The sequence below is a fragment of the Lutjanus erythropterus genome, chromosome 24, assembly GCF_056507025.1.
Source record: "Lutjanus erythropterus isolate fLutEry1 chromosome 24, fLutEry1.hap2, whole genome shotgun sequence".
In the NCBI taxonomy this organism is placed as follows: domain Eukaryota; kingdom Metazoa; phylum Chordata; class Actinopteri; order Lutjaniformes; family Lutjanidae; genus Lutjanus; species Lutjanus erythropterus.
Genome location: NC_139340.1, coordinates 19,522,614 through 19,537,821, shown reverse-complemented (window position 1 = coordinate 19,537,821; position 15,208 = coordinate 19,522,614). Strand labels below are relative to the sequence as shown.

At 45.4% G+C, this 15,208-nt stretch overlaps 2 protein-coding genes across 3 annotated transcripts; both read right to left on the bottom strand.

The window, feature by feature from the left end:
* Positions 1 to 39: 39 nt before the first annotated feature.
* Positions 40 to 6,001, bottom strand: zdbf2 (zinc finger, DBF-type containing 2). Its single transcript, XM_084713871.1, has 10 exons — positions 5,887 to 6,001; positions 5,727 to 5,757; positions 5,420 to 5,516; positions 5,173 to 5,330; positions 2,847 to 3,224; positions 2,567 to 2,696; positions 2,312 to 2,437; positions 1,883 to 2,238; positions 1,438 to 1,603; positions 40 to 1,358 (listed from the first exon to the last, which is right to left on the bottom strand). The coding sequence occupies exons 1-10, from the start codon at positions 5,954 to 5,956 to the stop codon at positions 519 to 521; spliced, it is 2,352 nt and encodes a 783-aa protein (XP_084569997.1). The 5' UTR covers positions 5,957 to 6,001; the 3' UTR covers positions 40 to 518.
* Positions 6,002 to 10,419: 4,418 nt separating this feature from the next.
* On the bottom strand, positions 10,420 to 14,512 carry eef1b2 (eukaryotic translation elongation factor 1 beta 2). 2 transcript variants are annotated; one of them, XM_084713675.1, is made up of 7 exons: positions 14,354 to 14,512; positions 12,877 to 12,999; positions 12,543 to 12,678; positions 12,397 to 12,463; positions 11,908 to 12,033; positions 11,292 to 11,359; positions 10,420 to 10,541 (listed from the first exon to the last, which is right to left on the bottom strand). In XM_084713675.1, exons 1-7 carry the CDS (start codon positions 14,431 to 14,433, stop codon positions 10,455 to 10,457), a joined length of 687 nt encoding a protein of 228 aa, XP_084569801.1. In that variant the 5' UTR covers positions 14,434 to 14,512; the 3' UTR covers positions 10,420 to 10,454. The 2 variants fall into 2 exon arrangements, with proteins under 2 accessions (XP_084569801.1, XP_084569802.1); XM_084713676.1 differs by lacking the exon at positions 14,354 to 14,512 and having other exon boundaries at positions 12,543 to 12,721.
* Positions 14,513 to 15,208: the final 696 nt, after the last annotated feature.

Below are 15,208 nucleotides of genomic sequence, written 5' to 3'. Positions count from 1 at the left end.
ATCAAAATCCAATGTTCATCTTCTCACTGTGAAAAAATAAAAAAATAAACATTTTGATGTCGTGTTTTCTTTTAAATGTTTAGTTTTACACACAAATGTAAAATGATCACATGATTTCATTTTAATATTGACATTAACAGACAGAGTTCATGAGTCCAGCAGCCTCGTTTATAATGTTACACTGAAAACAACCTCATTTATTATTTATTTGTGTTCATTATTGATACTAATTATTATTGATACTCATTAATGTCCATTCAGATTCATCAGGCTGAAAAATGCAATTAATGTTTATGGATCCTTTAACGTTCTAACGTCTGTGTGACAAGTGAAGGCACCTTTAATTTTATGGATTTATAAACGAGGCTGTTACCTGAACAGGTAACACAACCAGGTATCCTGCACCTGAGCAGGTAACCTGTTCCTGAACTGGTAACCTGCTACCTGGACAGGTAACCTGTTTTTGAATGGATATTCTGTTCCTGAACAGATATGCCGCCACCTGAACAGGTATCTTGTCACCTCCGACTCCTCTCGCAGCCCCGCCCCCGCCGGCCCCTCCCTCGGCGGGGTGACGGCGGGGGAGGCGGGTCTGTAGCCCCAGGTCCTGTCCGTCGCAGGCCTTCTCTCCTGGGCTGTGGGGGTGTGGCCTGAGCCCTGGTTCTTCTCTTTGAGGGTGTGGGGCGTGTCCTCTCCCTCCTGCTCCCCCTCCCCCGCTCTGACCTGCTGTGAGGTGAAGGGGGAGGGGCTTGAGACGTCCTGCCCCGTCTCCTGACTGCATCTTCACTGAGCGTACTCAGGAGGAAGCTGCGAGCGTGGCTGAAGGTGGTGTCTGATGACCTCTGACGTTTGACCTTGGAGGACCCCGCTGCGCCCTCAGTGTTCAGGTCTGGACTCAGACTTCTGAACAACTGACGGACGCAGGGCGGCGGCGGGCTGGAGGGGGCAGAGCCTCGGCGCCAAAGGAAGCCTTTCGGGGGGTTCTTCAGGATGCGATTGCTGCTGGGATCATAGAAGCGGACAGGAAGCCGTTTGTATTTTACCTTTAACCCCTCCTGGTCCAGCGGACGCCTCTTCTTCCTGCAGCGTTTGGGGGCGGGGCTTGTTGCAGTTGTGTCGCTGGGGGTGGGGCCTGAAGGGGAGCAGAGCAGGTAGACCAGAGAGGTGCGAGGCTGCACAGGTGTGATGATGTTTGAGTAGGATGGAGGCAGGCAGCGCCATGTTTGAGCATCAGGAGTCCTCTCTGCTGCATCCTGATTGGCTGCAGAGATGCTGGTGGGAGGGGCTTCTGAAGTTGGTTGACGGACAGCTGGGACGACCAATCGTACAGTCTGAGTGCTGTGACTGACTTTGACCACCTGAAGGAACAGAAACAGGTGACGTGTCTGTACAAACAGGAAATGAGTGAAGATACTGAAACCCATTCGTCAGTCTCACCTGACACCTGGATGCCACTCTGAAGGCCCGCCCCTTTCTCCTCCTTCTCCTCCTGAGGTACACAGAGTTGTCTTCATCACAGTCCAACAAGGGCAGGATGCCAGAGTCTGGCTCCACCTCCTTGTTATCACCACACCTCTTCTCGTTTTGGCTCCTCCTGCCAAACCTGTTGGTCAAAGTTTAGTGATTTTATATTCAAGTATGTCATTTATACGAGACTACTGTAAAATGTATGTAGTAGTAGTAGTAGTAGTAGTAGAAGTACACTGCATAAGTATGAAAGTGATACCACGGATTCAAGCATACAGACTGAGTCTATACTGTATTTCTGTCTATATACTTCCATATATATTAAAGTATATATTACAGTACATGTGATAGTAGTCAGTCTGTATTATTAAAGTCTATGTTACAGTTTCTATCACAGTACAGGTGTGTGTAATACCTGGCCAGAGACTCGCTGTCGAAGTAGCAGATGAATTTCTCCCGTCTGAACTGTCGGACCAGTTTGTTCACCTTCTCCTCGTCTTCCTGTTCGATCTGGGCCCAGGTCTTCCCCCTGAAGGATTCTGGGATATGCGCGGGGGCCGGCAGGACCTCTTCTATCGGCAGAGTCCAGAAGCCCTCATCTTGCCTGGCCCCGCCCCCTGCCTGCCTCTCGCTGTGGAGGGCGGAGTCAAGCTGGTAAGAGTACAACTGGTCGTCCAGGTCCACCTGAACATCCATGAGACGGCTGAGGTCCTGCTCCTCCATGTGACTCACCTGGACAGGTGTGCGTGTTTGTCCTGGCTGTAAATCCATCTGGAGACAAATGTTACACCTTTAGAACAAAACAGTGGAACCTCACCCTTACTGCTGCCTCAGCAACTCTTACCTGTACAGGTGTATCCCAGTCATCACTCTGTGTTTCCATGGAGACAGGAAGGCTGAGGTGGAAGCTTTCTGTCTCCTCCTGCTGGCAGGTAGTGGAACTGATGCCGTAACAATATATCTGGATCACCTGATGTTCAACATCAATATAAAACATTGATTTAATATCTACAACATCTATCAATGTCAATAAGTATTTAGTATCTATCAGTGATTGATGTGAACAGTGTGTTTGTTTTATTGACTGTGACAGCCTGACCTCGTCAATGGTCTGATCCAGAGGGTCGGAGTGATCAGAAGAGAACGCCTCCCTCCTCTCCAGCCAGGCTGAGGAGGGTCTGACGGGGCTCGGGGTGAGACCGTGGTCTGGGCCCAGAACTGATCGGGGGCTGTGACCCATGGTGCGGCCGGGCCCCTGGGTGGCGCCAGGGCCTGGCCGGGGGCCACGGCCCGCGGTGAGACTGCGGCCCAGGTTGAGGCCGGGGCCTGGCCGGGCGCCACGGCCTCGCTGGGCGCCAGTGTCCGGAGCCCTGTGGAGCGGGGATGAGGATGAGGACTCGCTGGTTTTCCTCCTATTCGTCTTCCTGTGGGCCTTCCTGTGGACAGTGGGTGGAGCCTGTATGACTGGGGGCGGGGCCTGTGCTTGTGACGAATGTGTGCGCCCTGCAGGGGCAGTCCCTCCTTGCCCCTGTTCACTGACTGATGCAGACACCCTCTCCTGAACGACCCCCTCTGATTGGCTGCGCGTGCCGTCGCCTTCCCTCTGACTGGTCGGCTGACAGGAAGCTTCGTTGGAGCTGGGCAGGTGTTCATGGTTGCCCGGCGACCGGCTGTCTTTGTCAGAGAAACAGAGTTCATCAAACTCCTCCCTTGGCAAGGGAGGGGCGGAGACTGACGGGAGGTCAGCGTGAGACGGTCTGACGGAGACACAAAGGTCAGCAAATTAAACACACAGGTATACAGGTACATTCATTCAGACAACACTGGGCGCCATTTAGGTACCAGACTGAACAGAATGCTTCCTTGGAACGGTGTGGAACGGCGAGGAACGGCGAGGAACAGTGAGGAACGGTGAGGAATGGTGTGGAACGGTGTGGAACGTGTGGAACAGTGAGGAACGGTGTGGAACGGTTTGGAACGGTGAGGAACGGTGTGGAACGGTTTGGAACGTGTGACTGGTGAGGAACGGTGAGGAAAGTGTGGAACGGTGAGGAACGGTGTGGAACGGTGTGAAACGTGTGGAACGGTTTGGAACGTGTGACTGGTGAGGAACGGTGAGGAACGTGTGGAACGGTGAGGAACAGTGAGGAACAGTGTGGAACGGTGAGGAACAGTGAGGAACAGTGTGGAACGGTGTGGAACAGTGTGGAACAGTGTGGAACGGTGAGGAACGGTGTGGAACAGTGAGCACTGGTGTGGAACGTGTGACTGGTGAGGAACGGTGTGGAACGTGTGACTGGTGAGGAACGGTGTGGAACGTGTGACTGGTGAGGAACGGTGTGGAACGTGTGACTGGTGAGGAACGGTGAGGAACGGTGAGGAACGGTGTGGAACGTGTGACTGGTGAGGAACGGTGTGGAACGTGTGACTGGTGAGGAACGGTGAGGAACGGTGAGGAACGGTGTGGAACGTGTGACTGGTGAGGAACGGTGTGGAACGTGTGACTGGTGAGGAACGGTGTGGAACGTGTGACTGGTGAGGAACAGTGTGGAACGTGTGACTGGTGAGGAACAGTGTGGAATGTGTGACTGGTGAGGAACGTGTGGAACGGTGTGGAACGTGTGACTGGTGAGGAACGGTGTGGAACGTGTGACTGGTGAGGAACGGTGTGGAACGTGTGACTGGTGAGGAACGTGTGGAACGTGTGACTGGTGAGGAACGGTGTGGAACGTGTGACTGGTGAGGAACGTGTGGAACGTGTGACTGGTGAGGAACGGTGTGGAACGTGTGACTGGTGAGGAACGTGTGGAACGTGTGACTGGTGAGGAACGGTGAGGAACGGTGTGGAACAGTGTGGAACGGTGTGGAACGGTGTGGAACAGTGTGGAACGTGTGACTGGTGAGGAACGGTGAGGAACGGTGAGGAACGGTGTGGAACAGTGTGGAACGGTGTGGAACGTGTGACTGGTGAGGAACGTGTGGAACGTGTGACTGGTGAGGAACACTGTGGAACAGTGAGCACTAGTGTGGAACGGTGTGGAATGTGTGACTGGTGAGGAACGTGTGGAACGTGTGACTGGTGAGGAATGGTGTGGAACATGTGACTGGTGAGGAACGTGTGGAACGTGTGACTGGTGAGGAACGGTGTGGAACGTGTGACTGGTGAGGAACGTGTGGAACGTGTGACTGGTGAGGAACAGTGTGGAACGTGTGACTGGTGAGGAACGGTGTGGAACGTGTGACTGGTGAGGAACGGTGTGGAACGTGTGACTGGTGAGGAACGGTGTGGAACGTGTGACTGGTGAGGAACGTGTGGAACGTGTGATTGGTGAGGAACGGTGAGGAACGTGTGGAACGGTGAGGAACAGTGTGGAACGTGTGACTGGTGGGAAACGTGTGGAACGTGTGACTGGTGAGGAACAGTGTGGAACGTGTGACTGGTGAGGAACGTGTGGAACGGTGAGGAACAGTGTGGAACGTGTGACTGGTGAGGAACGTGTGGAACGGTGTGGAACAGTGTGGAACAGTGAGCACTAGTGTGGAACGTGTGACTGGTGAGGAACAGTGTGGAACGTGTGACTGGTGGGAAACGTGTGGAACGTGTGACTGGTGAGCAGTGGGATAAAAAGGCGTCGCGTCACAACACAGTGTTTCTGTTGAAGTAATCAGAGCTGAATTCGGCCCAGGTGAGTTTGTTTTAGTTACCTGGGGTCCTTGTAGCGGTGTGGGTGGTGCTGAAGGACGTCCTGCAGGAAACGCTCCAGCAGGGTTAGTTTGGTTCTGCTGCTGCTGGTGGAGGAGACCGTGCTGGAACCTCTGGAGGATCCCCGGACAGAATCCAGGTGTCTCAGACTGGACAGGTGCTGAGAGAAGACACATGATCTCATTAACAGGTTGTTAACTGTGGTTGGACAGCTGTGGTCACATGATTGACATATCAGGGTGTTTGTACCTGGTCCAGGTCGCTGTAAAGGACTCTGCAGTATCCACAGTAACCCTGTCTGGTGGGCTGACACCTGGATGGACCTGGCTGAGACTCCGCCCACATCCTGTCAGACAGCGTTTAAATTTAAGTTTCTAATCATCTAATCAATACTGTTACATGTCAATAAACATGATAAAAATATTTCACACGCAGCCAGTGTCTAAGAAAGTGAAAATATATCTTAAAATCATTGATTAAGTGCAAATTAATAATCAATGATATGATTTTCTAAAAATCTGGAGAGAAATGAACAGAGTTCACAGAGCCAGCTCACCTGCTGGCAGACCCCGCCTTCCTCTGGTCATCTGAGACACACACACACACACACACACACACACACACACACACACACACACACACACACACACACACACACACACTCAGTATGATGTGAAACAAACAGAACTGTGCTCACAGTGTTTCTGAGTTTTTACCTTCATCAGACGAGTCTGACATCCTGCTGCTGACTGGATATCTGAAACACATTGATATATATGATAACATTATTGATTATATATTATGGCATGTTATTGATTATTCAACATTCACTCAGGCTTACAGAGCGAGTCTTTGAACGCTGATAAGTTGAGATAAACGTCCAGGTGAGCAGTTTAACTCTAATGTTACAAACGTTTGTTGAATAAAAGTCACGATGAAGAGAAATAACATCCGACTGAGTCACATGACATCAGTAACATCAGTTATGTTAATATGTCAGTTCCTCTTTAAACCCAAATCCACAGCAGCCTTCTAACAGTCTTCTGTACATGATAATTAGAATATATCAAGTATTTGAAATCATTTTTAATCCAAAATCCTAAATATTGATGTTTTTGTTCACGTTCATGTTTTGGTCTGTTTGTCCTCAGAGACATGTTGAGTCTAATCCAGGATGCTAGATCACCATGGTAACTGATGCTAAACTCATCACCTGGTCAGCAGCAGGTTATGTTCAGAGTTTATGTTCATAATATCACCGAACGAACCCATATAATGTAAACATGTAACAGCAGCATCACGTTGTCATGGTAACCTCTGTTTGGTGATGCAGAGTCATTTTCCCCGTTTGCTCCAGATCATATTAACTCTTTAAATTGACATGGTTTATAATCCACACAGTAAAATAATGATGAAGCAACTACAGACACTTTGAAGACTTTTTACTGTTTTCTGTTTTGTCTGTGATTTTGCAGCTCAGATCACTGATTAGAAAATTGATCATCATTGATCACAGACAGTCTTAAATCAGTTCCACTCATTTTACGTTGGTTTGGTGAAAAACTTCAGTGATGTCCTCGTCTCTGTCATCATAGGACAGAGACAGACAGACTTCATCATGTTTAAATCTGCTGGATGGACTTTTATTGTTTAATGTTTTCATGTTAGAATAAACGGCAGCATTAAGACCACATTTAGTCCATCAGTCATTTTCTCACATCATTCTTCTTCTCCTGCTTTATTTGTCATGTTTTTTTTTCCACAGCTCATAATTATAACAACTTGATGGTTTTGACTTCAGTAAGACGCTCGATCGCTTCATTTCATGAGGAAGAAGAGTCAAATGAAACAAACGTCCCTTTTATGTGAAACGAAAGTCTGGATTAACAAAGAGAGCCGATAACCACCATCATGATCCCCGTTATCTCTGATCCAGGTTTTAGGTTTTGTTGATCCAGATCATGCAGAGAGAGTCTGACTGTGTTGAACTTCCTTCGTAGTTCAGCCCTCAGAGGTTTATTACGCAAAACTGACAAACCATTCATGTCAGTTGCTATGTCAGTGCAACAAAATGTCTGTGCTCCTCAGCAGCAGCAACATTATATCAGTCCTTTAACACAAACTGTGATTTAATGGAGAATATAAACATATAAATATAAAGATTTTAAGCTGCTGATCAGATCAACATCAGTTTATTTTTTGTGTTTCCTTCTTGACTCGTCTGTCAGACAGTGAACTGAATCCGTCTGGGTTCTCTTCACTCTTTACAGACACAGCAGGACTTGGGAGCTGCTGATTGGTCGCTGCCTCGATCTGCAGCCAGTGACGTTCATTCAAACCAAAACAGACGTGTTAAAACACCAAAGTCATACAACAACACAAACTGAGTGACAGCGGTGATGCTACAGCTTCCTGTGTGTCCTCAGACACAAACAGTTTCAGTCGGTTCCTCGTTGGTAAACGACAAAGTAAAGCGGAGAACATGTTCTAAATATAACGTACACTTTAAGACATATTGATTTCGTTCAGTCATTATTTGTTTAGAATCTCTTAAAATACCAGCAGGACGTTACTGAGCGTCCTGTCGAAGAAGCTGTCAATCAAATGTGAGCGGAGAACCGACAGTCTGAGAAACACGTTGATTTTCAATCAGATCTGTTCACGAGAAACTGATTTATGAGTTTTCTTTAATGACGTCTCACCTGGAGGCGATGCAGTCAGTGAGCTGTCCGTCCAATGAGAGTGCTCCATGCTATAACCAATGGTAAACAGTTGAGAGTATCATGTGGAGAGTCCATGAGCCTGAGGACAGAAGGACACATGCTGCATCATAAGTACCTGTGTAGTGTGGTTCATGACGGTGACATAAAGCATCATAAACAGTTTAATTTTTAAAAAAGTATTTCTTAAACAGACAATAAATATTTGTGTTTATCTTACTTTTCATCAACAACACAACAACTGGTCGACTTAAAGAGAACACAAGTAAAAAAGTGTGGATTTGTGTCAATGTGGAACCTGAGAACATCGGCGTGGAACCTGTAAAGTGTTTTTCTGTCTTTGAGTCATTCTTCATAAAAACATCTGCTGAAATTTGTCCAGTTTCAAACAAAACAGCAAAAAACCTTGGAGACAAAACGTCAACATGTAGAAACATGAAGTACTGATGAATCATTTCCATTATAGTTTGGATTTTGTTCAGAAATGATGAAGATTATATGTCAGAAGTTTTTCTTTTACTGCGCTGAAATGTTCTTAAACTGAAACAGTATTCAGACATTAAACCTGTTCAGAGTTAAACTGGACGTTTACACTCCTGATGAAAACATTTAATCATTATTCATTCATTTAAAAAGTGATAATCAAACACAGACTTTCCATGACAGAATATTAATTCAGTCAATCTGTCAGTGGATCAGCTGTTTTTAACTGTCAGTTCAGTCTGTTGTTGTAAAGTTCAGTCTGTTATCCTGAAGACAAAAAGCTCAGTCTGTCATTTTGATCACTTACAAATATCTCCTCCTTATGAAAGCTTATGAACGGTTTATTACAGCTCATAAACATAAAATGGCAAAGGGACCAAAACTAAATCAGGATGTGAAGTGAAGAGGAGCACGCGCTGCTGGAGCGTCTTCACTGAACTAAACTGACTGATGACGTCATCATGGTCATTTTATGATTTATTACAGTAAATATTTTACTGATTTGTCTCGGCTTCACTTTGATGAACAGAGATCGAACGTAAAAATTGATTAATGTCCATGTTGATGATCGCATTGAACTCATTCAATCTGTTTATCTACTCTGGTTCGTCACTGCTGACGTATCGCTGACGTCCACCAATTACAGCACCGCTGTACCTCTGCTGTGATTGGCTGACGCTCCACACTGCGCTCTCATTGGCCGGTTGATTGTAGCTAAATAGCAGCTGCTAACAGTTAAAGTCCGGTTTTTAAACCCGGGTACTGTAAACCGGGTTAACGGCGGGCTAAACCGAATTCACATGACCACGGTGACGCCGCTGATGGTGACGTGTCTCCGTCGTTAGCAGGCGGCTAGCTGTTAGCATGCTGTAGCTGAGCAGCAGTCGTACATAGCAGCTGATTGGCTAGTTATGGTGATTTATCGATTATAGATACGTTTGATTACCTGCAGCTGTTTGTTTGTTGTTGTCTATTCGCGTCTTCGTCCGCACACATCTTGCGGTGCTCCGTCGCTCTGTTTAGTTTCCGCTCTCGCTCTTCTTCTACGGCCAGAAGTGCGGCAGCCTGCTGCCTTCAGGCGGGAAACAGGAACCCTAGAGCCGCAAGATGTTTCTCAGAGTGACCATCTGAGTTCAAATCACGATCTCTGTCGGACTCTAACCAAGTGTTTCTGTCAGTAAACGTCCCTGACCTGAACCACAGCAACAGGCACGTGACCAAACAGCGCGCGCAATCAATAAAGTACCGGTACAAATCTCGCGAGACTTTCACAAATCAAGAGTTCCCTTCTGGACACGAACGGCAGGAAACGGATTCAACAACAACAGCAAAGAAATCCTGCCGCCGACGGGTCACACAGGGAACTACAGACTGTACACGTCACTGTATGTAGACCGGAAACTCAACCCTTCATGGAGACTGACATTAAGGCTGCAACTAAGAATTGTTGTCCATAATCTATTTTCTTAATTCGTCCCATCAGTCAATCTCGATTATTCTGTATTGATTAGTGTTTCGGGCCACTGAGTGTGAAAATCACATCCTCAACTGTCTTTTGTCCACAACTCAAAGATCTTCAGTTTCCTGACAGAAGAAACCAGAACACACTTAGAAGAGACTAAATACTCCATTACTAAAACAGCTGGACATTTATTTAATAGTTGTTTGAAAAAATGTCAAGAAAAACATGGAAATTCAATGATTGATTCTGATTCACCATCTATGACTCAGAGTCTTAATACTGAACCCTCAAACTTCACAACAAAATCCACATGAAAACAGGATTTTAGGGACTTTATTGTTGAAAAACTGGAATTTTAATGTTGCAGATCTGAAAAGAATTAAAAGGTTTATAGGATTTAACTGAGTCAAAACACATAAATTTAACATTTAACTTTTTTTTAAATGTCTTTCTTCCCCAGTCTCAGACTGCCAGGCACTTCAATAAAACTGAGGGGACAGTTTGTGATGAGCACTTCAGGTTCAAACTGACTGTGGTTCCTCCTGCAACTGACACTTTACAATAAACCAGAGTCACACGTTTGGTTTTCTGCCTTTTATTAACGTGCTGTTCATCATGTTCAGATCTTATTGAAAGCAGCAACATCCATCGACTGAACGTAGTCCTCAAACGCTGTGATTTGTTCTTCCAGGATGTCTGTGCCCACCTGATCAACAGACAGGAAACACACGTTTACACATCAACAGACAGGAAACACACGTTTACACATCAACAGACAGGAAACACACGTTTACACATCAACAGACAGGAAACACACGTTTACACATCAACAGACAGGAAACACACGTTTACACATCAACAGACAGGAAACACACGTTTACATATGGAGAGGGAGAGAGAGAGAGAGACACAGACAGACAGACAGTGAGAGAGAGAGAGAGACACAGACAGACAGACAGAGAGAGACAGACAGAGACAGACAGAGACAGACAGAGAGAGACAGAGAGAGACAGAGACAGAAACACAGACAGAGACAGAGACACAGACAGACAGACAGACAGAGGGAGAGAGAGACAGACAGACACAGAGAGAGACAGAGAGAGAGAGACAGACAGACACAGACAGACAGAGACACAGACAGACAGACAGACAGAGACACAGACAGAGAGAGAGACAGACAGACAAACAGAGAGAGACAGAGAGACACAGAGAGACACAGACAGAGAGACACAGACAGAGAGACAGAGAGACAGACAGAGAGAGAGAGAGACAGAGAGAGACAGAGAGAGAGAGACAGAGAGAGAGAGACAGAGAGAGAGAGACAGAGAGAGAGAGAGAGACAGAGAGAGAGAGACAGACAGAGAGAGAGAGACAGAGACAGAGAGACCAAGAGAGACACACACACACACACACACACACACACACACACACACACACACACACACACGTGTCTCACCTTGTCGTCTTCGACCACACAGCCGATCTGCAGCTTCTTGATGCCGTAACCGACCGGGACCAGTTTGGCTACACAGAGAAAATCATTTAAAACAGGTCAATAATCATTGATCAGTGCAGCTGTAATCAATAACCAAAGCAAACTTAATTTAAATTCTCTGCAGAGTTTCAGATCGTAAAGTTTCATCTGGTGTTCAGCCGAAAGATGGTGAATGAGATCATCATCAAGCCTGCAGAGACTCAGTCACTGATCAATCATCAATCACTCTGTGACCCTGCATCAACTTCACATGTGATTGATTACCAACTACACAATTACTTGCAAAAAATAATCAAATGAAAATAAAAATCATTCAGTCCCACTTTAGTCCGAGGTTCTGTTGGTTCACATCAGCAGGAACTTATTAGAACATCAGAAATATCACATGATTTTTACTTTAAAGGGTCATTACTCTAAATTTTATTTATTTTTTATGTTCCTGAGAATCAATTTACTGTTAGAATAACTGAATACTTAAACTTCACTGCAGTATAGAACATTTAATATCACTACATCTACTACTTTGATTACTTTTGTATTTAAGTATAACATGTAGTACAGTGTGCAGTATTCTTACACTGTCCCCAGACGAGTCCATCCATCTGAATACTGCGCACGCACTCCTCCAGCTTCGCCATGTCTGTCTCATCGTCCCACGGCTTCACGTCCAATAGGATGGAAGATTTGGCAATGAGGGCGGGCTCTGAGGGGAAGGGGGAATCAGTTACCGTGGAAACCACTGTTGATAGACACTCACTGACAGGAGGCCGCAGACTCTCAGTAAACAAAGGCATCCATCAGGCAGTCAGCCGAAAGATGGTGATCGGTTCATCATCATGAAGAGTCGGCCAATCAGAGCAGATACAAAGAGTCACTTCCTGTCTTTATGAAGACTGAGCTGAAAATCTGATTCTTTTAAAAGTTACATTAAGTCCCTTAAACTCAGGTACAGGTGACCAATCGGACCTATCAGGTTCCTTCCTGTCAGACATGATCGGGGCGTTAGCCAGTTAACTGATCGATGCTATACTACACTGGTGATGTGATTGGTTGTTATGTAACATACTCTTGGCCTTCTTGGCGGCGTATTCTGCCAGACGCTCCTCCTTCAGCCGCGCTGCTTCTGCATCCTCCTGCAAGACAGCATGCAGGGATAATTAAACCCCAGACAAACAAGAAATACACAAGTTGATGACATCACTGTGACCTCACCTCTTCATCAGAGCCAAACAGGTCAATGTCATCATCGTCATCATCGTCCTTTGAGGCAGCAGGGGCGGAGCTTGAGGTGGTGTCAGCCACACCTGCAGGGCCATACTGACCCAGAGGCTTCTTCACACCTGGAAGACTGACACGGGACGAGGCAGGGCTTACTTCACGCCCGTGTACCACTACAGACAGAGATGTAGACGCCACATTGGCCCATGGATCCTACGTCAACAGTGGACGCTCCAAAATGGCAGCGGCTTTTCTGTACGATGCAAAGGCCAATGTGACAAGAACAAAGGTTCATGGTACCACCCCCTGATGACATCACCACACCCACCTGTTCTTCTGGCTCTGGTAGGACTTGATGTGATTGTACCAGCGGAGGGCGTGGCATAGGTCGGCTGAGGGCGGTGACGACATGGCATCGAAGACCGCCACATCAGCCTGAGAGGGAACATACCTGAGGACAGGAATGAGGTCATTAAAACACCTGGAGACAGTTCAGTGATCAGCCACATGATGTCACCGTTTCTTTAAATCATACAAATATACAAGACACACACCGAGTTAAAAATATGTAACACGATGTAATCCAGCAAATAATCATTTACATTATCTAGTAATCTGTCACTCAATTATTGATCAGTTCATTTAGTCACATTGTCGTCAGTTGAAAATAACTCAAACAGGTGTGTTTCCATGTGCTTCACCTGTTTGAACCCATTTTTCAACTAGTGATCAATCTGGCAATCACTTTTCCATGATTATTTTCTTTCTCAATCTATAGATCATTTTCTTTATCAAGATGTCAGAAAACAGAAAATAATCACATTCTGATCCGTAAGTTTCGTCTCTTAAGACTGAGTCAAAGTGATAAATCACGGACTGACATTGATTATAAAACAATCAATTCACACCAACAGCACTCAAACACGTCACATAAAAACACTTTATTTGAAGTCATTCATGTTTAAATGTGCTTAAAAATAAAAAGAGCTGCAATCGAACTCATTAAAAACATGAATTAGACGTGTGAGGACTTCATGTGACACGTAGCAACATGGAGCCAGTTAGCATGTTAGCACCATGTGGCTCCGTGCTAACTGACGGTAGCATGAAGCTACTGCTTCACATCAAAGTCATAAGTTATCAATTATCAGCAATATCAGTTGTCAATTGACGCTTTCTTGTTCGGAATGAACCACAGACGTTTAACATTACAGTTTTATTTAAACTTTACTCTCAGCTAACTGTTAGCTTCAGTCAGTCAGTCGTGTCTTGAGGGGAACTGTAGACTTGTGATGGTCTTGCGAGATTTGTATTCGTACAACTAAAAAAAAAATTTCGTTAGTTTTAGTTCGTTTAGTTTTGTAACCTGACTATTACTGTGGTTTAAATCCAGAAGTCAGCTAGTTGAGGTTACAGAAAGGTCAGGATTTGGGTTAAAATAAAAACTCGAGCAAGCGCCTTTGCAGATCTGGGGTTCCCTTCCAGACACGACAGGAAAAGGAACGTCTCGCGAGAGTGATCACTTTAACTCCAACTATGAGCCTTTTCAAACCCTACCCGGTGTCTTCTGTCCCTAAAGCGACACACATCTGTCACACAACAAACAAACACTTTATAAAACGTCGGTAGTTTGTACAACGACATCAATTGTGTGACAAATCTCGCGAGAGCTTCACAAATGAACTGCTCCCTTCTAGAAGTGACCGGCACGGAGCCGCAGCTCAGCGCGGAGCCAAGATGGCGGCCAGCTTCTCCCTAAGTTCTCCCACCGTGTGTCTGTTCTGTCTGTCTTCACAGATACTGACCCCTCTATGTAGCTGCGGTCCGCCAGGAACTCATTGAGCACTTTGAGGCCGGAAGGGGATTTCAGGTCACCGAAGCCCATGATGAAGAAGGACCGCTGAAGAAACCTCTGGAGGAGCGAGAAGAAGGAGGGAGGAGGCGGGAAGAGAAGGCTTTATACCCGGAGACAGACCCCTCCTCACCGCCACCGCTCCTCCTCCTCACCGCTCTCTTCAAGGAGGAGGAAGTGTCAAAGAAAAGTTTCACAATAAAGGTCAAGTTACAGAGAAGAAGAACAGAAAATGTTTCAGAGTAAAGGTCGACTTAAAAAGAGAAAACTAACAGCATCATTAAAACTCATCTTTGATGTCCAATAATAAAATAAAACAAGAAACTTCTGTTCCTTTTTATTTTTTATTTTTACTCTAACAACAGCAGTCAAAGCTATTAATTGAATTTAAGTAAGATAAAAAATAAATGTAAAATAAGTTTAAAGATAATAAAATATACAACCTTTAAGAATTGGGATGAAATTTAATGTTAAAAAAACATTTTATTCATTAGTATCATTAATAATAATATGAGTGTATCAGAGGTCAGATAGTGATTGATGAGGTGAGGAAGTACAATATGAACAGAAACATGAAAAACATCTGATGTCAACCTCTAAATGAAAAACGATGCTCATATCATCAGCTGATTAAAACAGCGTGGAATAACATTTTTGTTTGGTCATGAATCCTGAGTTAATAATTTACCATTTCAAAATATTGTGTTATTTCTTAGCTTCCTACACCAAAACTCCTGCTGCTTTTTCTTTAAAAAATCTGAACTATCCTTTTAACTGCCTTTAAAAAACCTTGTTTAATTAATTATTA

Excerpts from the sequence above, each read along its gene's own strand:
- eef1b2 (XM_084713675.1), bottom strand. The coding sequence starts at position 14,433 with ATGGGCTTCGGTGACCTGAAATCCCCTTCCGGCCTCAAAGTGCTCAAT. Across the intron at positions 12,034-12,396 it reads CGCCGCCAAGAAGGCCAAGA|AGCCCGCCCTCATTGCCAAA; the intron begins GTATGTTACATA and ends CCTTCCCCTCAG. Across the intron at positions 11,360-11,907 it reads TGGACTCGTCTGGGGACAGT|CCAAACTGGTCCCGGTCGGT; the intron begins GTAAGAATACTG and ends TTCTCTGTGTAG.
- zdbf2 (XM_084713871.1), bottom strand. The coding sequence starts at position 5,956 with ATGTTATCATATATATCAATGTGTTTCAGATATCCAGTCAGCAGCAGG. Across the intron at positions 2,438-2,566 it reads TGGATCAGACCATTGACGAG|GTGATCCAGATATATTGTTA; the intron begins GTCAGGCTGTCA and ends GTTGAACATCAG. Across the intron at positions 1,359-1,437 it reads GAGTGGCATCCAGGTGTCAG|GTGGTCAAAGTCAGTCACAG; the intron begins GTGAGACTGACG and ends CTGTTCCTTCAG.